The sequence below is a fragment of the Caretta caretta genome, chromosome 4 (genome assembly GCF_965140235.1).
Source record: "Caretta caretta isolate rCarCar2 chromosome 4, rCarCar1.hap1, whole genome shotgun sequence".
In the NCBI taxonomy this organism is placed as follows: Eukaryota; Metazoa; Chordata; order Testudines; family Cheloniidae; genus Caretta; species Caretta caretta.
In genome coordinates this window covers 148,662,665-148,669,391 of record NC_134209.1, presented here as the reverse complement: position 1 = coordinate 148,669,391, position 6,727 = coordinate 148,662,665, and the positions used below count along the sequence as shown (strand labels likewise).

Here is a 6,727-nt window from a genome sequence, read left to right as displayed (position 1 = left end):
GGAGGCGGGATGGTGGTGGTTCTAAACAGAAACCACCCCCAGTGGGCTTGCTGCAGTGAAGTGGTCAGTGGTCATGCCACCCCCATCAGTCTCAGCCGGGGCCACACCTGCTCGCTAGCTCATGGCTGTCTAAAAGCCTAAAGGGGAATTAGCACTCTTCAGGCTCTGCCCCCGCCCCCACAGGTGGGGCAGAGCAACAAGCAGTCTATGAGGGCTGGGTACTCTGGGTGGGGCCAAGCCACCAGCAGACTATGGATGGGGCCGGGCAGCAAACAGTCTAGGGAGCTCCGGCCCTCAGGCAGGGTGGAGCGACAGCAATCTACAGGGCTCTGTCCCCTCTGGCAGGGTAGAGCTACAAGCAGCCTAAGGCACTGAGGCAGACAGAGGACAAATGCAGGCCTCTTGGCCTAAGGCGGCAGGCAGCCACCCTAGGGGTGGGGTGGGCACAGGGAGGAGGGAGACCCAGGCCCACTGGGTCCCAGCCCAGGGCTGTGACAGTGGAGGAGAGCTCCCCCACTGGGTCAGCTGGGAATCACACCACAACACACTGGCCAGTGTTCTGGCCACACAGCTGAACTATCATCTGGTGTCTGTGGGCTACTTCCTATGACCCTGCTTCAGCGTACCTCAGCTCATGGGCATCTTCTATCTCCTGGGGGTACAAGGCCTGCAGCAGTCCCAGTAGCTCCTCTGTGCTCCCATCGACTGGTTGACCCTGCAGTCCTTCTGGGTCCTCGGTGCTGCAGGGCTTGTCCTCAGGCGTGGGACTCAGCAATAGCCAGGGCACGTCTGTCTCCTTCACCACGTCCCCTCCAGTTGAGCTGCAGGGCCCACCTTTTACACTTCCTCTCCCGCCCCTCTGCTTTCAGTGGGGCAGACACATGGGTGGCCCAGCTCCACCCACCAGGGGGTGGATAGGGTTTCCTCCCAGTCAGTCTCAGACCTGCAGCAACAAGTCTGTTATCTGGAGGACTTGGCAAAGTTCTGGGCTCCTTTGGGGGCATGATCCAAAGCCCACTGAACTCTTTGGGAAGATACTCAGGGACTCCACTGGGCTTTGGCCCCAACTCTGGCAGGGAGCTGATGCACACCCATTGTGGCCATCAAAAGCAGACCTTTAATGATGCAATGTTGCCCACAGCTTACTATTGCTGAGTGATCCTGGTACATACCTGCCCTTTGCATTCAGTACTGGCTGACTGCTGGCTCATTTCATATTCCCTTCTAGGCAATCCTAATGGGACCACCACAAGTCTCCTTGTAAAACCACCATTTTGTTTAGAGTTGCTTCAGGTACAGGAGACAGCATGGGAAACAGTTCTCTTCCTGACTCTGCCACTGATGGGATGTGACCATGGGCAAGTTCTTAACTCCTCCGGGGTAGATTCTGCTAGCGCCTTCAGCATGCTGATTAGTACTTGACTCCTCACTGATTTCAATGGGCCAGTTTGCAGAGTTAGGTTACCGTTAGCAGAACGACAGGTTTCAGAGGAACAGCCGTGTTAGTCTGTATTCGCAAAAAGAAAAGGAGGACTTGTGGCACCTTAGAGACTAACCAATTTATTTGAGCATGAGCTTTCGTGAGCTACAGCTCACTTCATCAGATGTATCTGATGAAGTGAGCTGTAGCTCACGAAAGCTCATGCTCAAATAAATTGGTTAGTCTCTAAGGTGCCACAAGTCCTCCTTTTCTGTTAGCAGAACCGGTCCCTCTGGGATTCGGTTCCCATCTCTGTAGAATATTGAGCTTTATTGACATGCAACATTATAGGGATTAAAAAGAAAAAAAATGCAGGAAGGATTTCTAGAGAAGAACAAACTTTAATTGCAAAAATAAACACAGCTTTGTAATATTCCTGATAGGTTCAGTTTGTTTTACAAAGAGGAAAATATTTACATGGGGGGGGAGTGACGACCCCCCCCCCCAAAGCCATAATTATGTACAAAATATTATAAACCAGAGTTGGTCAAATAATAACACCTGTCTTCAGTTATTCACGCGTCAGTCGGTCATGTTGATCGCATCCATTTTGGTTTTTTCCAACAGTCATTCCTGGTGCAGTTTCGACATTAGACCCTGTCTTACGATGGCTTGTTCAGGGAGTTCGTTTAAAGTGCTTGGCAAGCTAAATCGGATTCAGTTTATTAAAAAGGCAGCCCTGACAAATGCAGCTTGTTCTTCGCCTCAAGCGTGGGCGGGATTTCTTGATGCACGTTTCTCTCTCTCTTTGAAACCGAAGTCGAAGCCGCAGTTTGCAAGCGTCCCTTGGCCCCGCGCCGCTCCCCAGCTAGCTGGAGCTGTCCGCGCCGCGTGGTGCTGAAACAGCGCGTCTGCCGGTAGCGCGGATTATTCCTCCTTCACCCCCGAGACCCCTCGGCTTGCTCCGGCAGGGACTGTTTACATAGGATTGTGCATGGCCCCTGGGGCCCATCGTGACAGGGGTGGTGCCTTTCACTTATGTACATCCAAAGCGCCTTCTCTCCCGGCCAGAAGGACTCGCCAGAGGAAGCGATCCCTGCCCACCACCAATTGTCACGATCTTTGCCACTGGCTCCCGGGAGCCATGTGGAGGTGGACTCTCCAGCCCGATCCCTTCAGCCAGGGGCGGCCGGGCTCACCCCAGAAAACGACATCAACCAGGGCTCCCCGTTGGGCTTTAGAGTGTCCCGAATGACAGCCCCACCGCATAGAAGCCGAGGCCTTTGAGCTTCTCCTCGGTCCTTGCTTTCTGCTTCAGGTGGACCTTGCTGTGTCTCTTCTTCTCGTCGCTCCTGGCAAACCGGCGGCCACAGATGTCACAGGAGAAGGGCTTCTCCCCGGTGTGCGTCCGGATGTGGGTGGTGAGGTGGTCGCTGCGGCTGAAGTTCCGCAGGCAGATGCGGCACTGGAAAGGCTTGTGGCCGGTGTGGATCCGGAGGTGCCGGTTGAGCTCGTCCGACCTGGCGAAGCTCCTGATGCAGGTCTCCACGGGGCAGGCGAAGGATTTCTCGTGGGGCTTGGGGCAGAAGCATTTGGAGGAGCATTTGTTCTTGCGGGTTCTCTTCTTTGGCTCGGGTAGGATGTTGGGGTTGGTGGAGATTAAAGCGTTGGCTGAGGAGGTGGAAGGATGGGCCAGGAAGTCTGCGGTGGGGACTGACGGGGCATGGTGGGGGTGGAGGAGCTCGGTTGGATTCATTAAGCTTGGAACGGCCTCAGGTTGAGCCAAGGAGGATTCGAACTCGTGCATTAACTGCGGTGGGAGGTTGTGGATCTTTGCCTCCCCGAAGTCGCCGGGGATTTGCCCCTGGCTGCCGAGATTCTGGAAACTTTCGGGCTCGCAACCGGAACCTAAGTTGTTGCTGAAGGGGGCTTCAGACAGGCTGTTGAGCTCTGCCCGGCAGCTGACGGACAAGGCGTTTTCGATTTTGGAGCCGAGGGGGTGGAACATGGCCTGGCTACTTTCCGGGGGCTGGAAGGACTCAGAGGACGGGTAGCCATCTGGCAAGTAGTTCTGAGGTTGAGCGAGTGGCTCCCATGGGGAGCAGGAAACCTTAAACTTGTCCAGGGATGGAGCCATGGGGAGAATCTTAATGTCCTGCTTGTTTTCCAACAGTTTTGCCTCAAAGAGACACTGCGAGGAGCTTCCTAAACTCGGGGAGGTTTGGACTTGGGGCGCATTCTCCAGGGTGGGGAAGCCGGGGTAGCCCTGCTCAGCGAAGGGGGGCTGGACAGAGATATTCAGTTCCGGCTGGCAGCTGGAGTAAAGGTCCAAGTGGTTCTGAATGGCTTCTGGGACCGAGTAAAGAGAGTCCAGTTGTCTTTGGTGGCCTTCGGAGCCAGGGAAAGGAGAAAGGCCCAGGATGCCCGACATCAAGTTGAAGAGGGATTCCTGGTCGTGGGGCTGCTCCGGCATGGCCTTGATGAAAAAGCTGCCCGTGTAGCCGAGCGAGGGGACTGGCTGGCCGCCGAGGAAGAAGTAATCTGCAGCCTCACCGTTTATTGTGGACCCCATGAAGTCACCTGGGAATTAAAAGCAGGGAGGAAAGACGGTTATAGACCCCGCTTGGCTCGGGGGCGGGGGGTACAGAACGGGCTGCCTAAATAGCGACGCCAGAGCGGGACCTGCAGAAACTCACCGCTCAGCTACGGAGCACCCCGGGGTTATGTAACACCTCTCTGCCCCGCACGCGCGGCTTTTCTTCTAAAGACGAGGTGCCCCGGGACAGCGACTTGCCCCCAGCCCGATTCCCACCCTCCCAGGCCTGGGTCAGCTTTGGATCCACGACCAAGGGCCACCTTCTCTCCGCGAAGAGCCCTAGTCCTCTTTCAAAGCCAGAGGCTCCTTTGCAGGCTTGGAAGCCGGACCCCTCCCTTTCCCCCGGCTCCTGCTTGGCTACAGGTTGAAGGCATCAGCCTGTGGGTGGGGGTCTCTCTTACCTCCGGGGAAATCGGCCGCCGCCTCTGGCTGCTGCCCCGCCAGAAGTTGCTGCTCCTGCGGGCCCGAGCCCGGCTGCTCTCCGGCTTTCAGCTCGCAGCTCTCCTGGTACTTGCAGTAGAGCGGGTCCTGGCAGGAGAAATCCATCACGCCCAACATCTCCGGCGAGCCCAGGCTCGGGGGCGGACGGGAAAGTCCCCGACGCGGCAGCCCCTCTGCCCCGCTCCCCAGCGCTGCTCCAGCCCCTGCGGCGCCCGTCCCAGGCCAGTGCCCGGCGGCCTCGGGGCATGGGCGCTCCGCCTGCTGCGCCGGGCTCGGCGGGTCCTCCCGGCTGCCAGCGCCGCGGCCGCTTTTATACCTGCAGCGGGGCTGGCTCGGCTCTTCCGCCGCGCCGCGCCGCTTCCTTTTCTGGAGTCCCCGGCCAGGCGGGCGGTGACGTAAATGCCCATAGATGGACTCAGGATGTAGGCTAGGGAGCCCCAATAAGGAAATCTCTCCCTGTGACGTGTTGCCATCCCTTCTCCCCCCCCCCCCCCTTCCCTTTCCCTTTCCCCAATAACAATAACACCCAGCAGCAGCCGGGGCGCTGCGGGTCAGGGAGAGCCAGCCGCCCCAAAGGCTGCCAATTCTGCTCAGCTGATCGGGGCTTGCCGCCCCAGGAGGGGAAAGGGGAGAGCCCAAGAGGCTGGAGGCAGCTTGCCAGCCTCCCCCCGGCCCCTGGAGGACGGGCACGTGAGTGGCAGGGGGGCACCGGGCGAATTCTTCCCCCAGCTGGAACAGCTGGAGCTGGGTTTCCTGATGGAGGCGCCTCTTAAGGCTGCTGTGGCGGGGAGGGGGGGATCCCAGCTTGGCTTTCAGCTTATTCAGCTGGAGAGAGAGGGAAATGTAGGCCAGGCAGCTATAGATGTGAATCATGGCTCAGCCCAGTGGGTGTATTTATGTATGGAGATAACCGAAGTGAGGTATTTGTATATTTATACCCACACAGTTAGAGCTTTCATACAATCATAGAACATCAGGGTTGGAAGGGACCTCAGGAGGTCATCTAGTCCAGCCCCCTGCTCAAAGCAGGACCAATCCCCAACTAAATCATAGTCACACCTCCCATGGCATCTTTCAGTCACACGAAGTGCACATGGAACTAACCACCTATTTCCTGCACACACTGTCCGTGCATTCACAAACACGCGTGTTCCCAGCGGTACACGCACACAAAGGGGGTGCCATGCTTAGGGTTTGATGCTCAACACCCACTGAGTAAAGGGCTCAGCGCCTCTCAGGCTCAGGCCCTGAGGGAATAGACTTTCCACTGTATAATTATGCAATTCCTTAAACGCTTTGACTTTCCTCCCAATGTGGGGAGCTGTTATTCCAGATTTACATCACCCCAGGCTCCCATTCACCTTATGCTATTTTCCCCCTGCCATGTGTATGTATTTTGTTGCTCTTGTTTCTTCTAGAAGCATGAAAGACGTTGGGTTTGTTATTCCCTGCCCCCATTTCTGAGGGGGATTTTTACATTTAACTAAGCCTCTGCAGGCATTCTGCATTTGCTTTGCAGAGGGATTGTGCCTGTTGTATAGTCATTTGATTAACAGCTAACAAGCAGATACCCAATGAACAAAAACATCTCAATCATTTCCCCTTACTGGCTTTCATTCCCCAGCACAGCAAAGAGTACATTGCTTCCCCCCTGCCTGGTTTGAAGTATGTGTGTATTTGGGTCAGGGAGCATTTGGATCCAGATGCACAATCAGAATATACAATGGAAGAAGGATAGTTTAAAATAGAATCACTGGGTCTAGGTCAGAGGTTCTCAAACTGGGGGTCGTGAGGTTATTACATGGGGGGTCACGAGCTGTCAGCCTCCACCCCAAACCCCGCCTTGCCTCCAGCATTTATAATGGTGTTAAATATATTTACAAGTGTTTTTAATTTATAAGGGGGGTTGCACTCAGAGGCTTGCGATGCGAGGGGTCACCAGTACAAGTCTGAGAACCACAGTGACTCAAAGAGCCTGATGGCATTTCCATCACCTCTGGCTTCCTCTCAGCCACAGAGGAGGCCAGGCTCAGCAGCATTGCTGTTTATCTGGGGTACTTGTAGGGCCCTCCTTACTGTAGTAGCTGAGCTGTTCACAATCCGTAATGTATTTAACCTCATAACACAGAGAAATGCTTTAGCTCCATTTTACAGATGGGGAAGTAGAGTAACTAGTCCAAGGTCATACAGCCAAGAGCAGAGCAGGGACTTGGACTAAGGGCTAACACAGCTTGGGCAGATGTCCTATGCCTAACCACTGAGCTATCAGT

At 55.6% G+C, this 6,727-nt stretch overlaps 1 protein-coding gene across 1 annotated transcript; it reads right to left on the bottom strand.

The window, feature by feature from the left end:
• Positions 1-1,801: 1,801 nt before the first annotated feature.
• Positions 1,802-4,704, bottom strand: EGR4 (early growth response 4). The gene is given in 4 exon segments (XM_048846408.2): positions 1,802-4,000; positions 4,418-4,603; positions 4,606-4,668; positions 4,671-4,704. Coding segments are annotated over 4 exon segments (1,626 nt in total). The 3' UTR covers positions 1,802-2,657.
• Between the last annotated feature and the right edge of the window lie 2,023 nt (positions 4,705-6,727).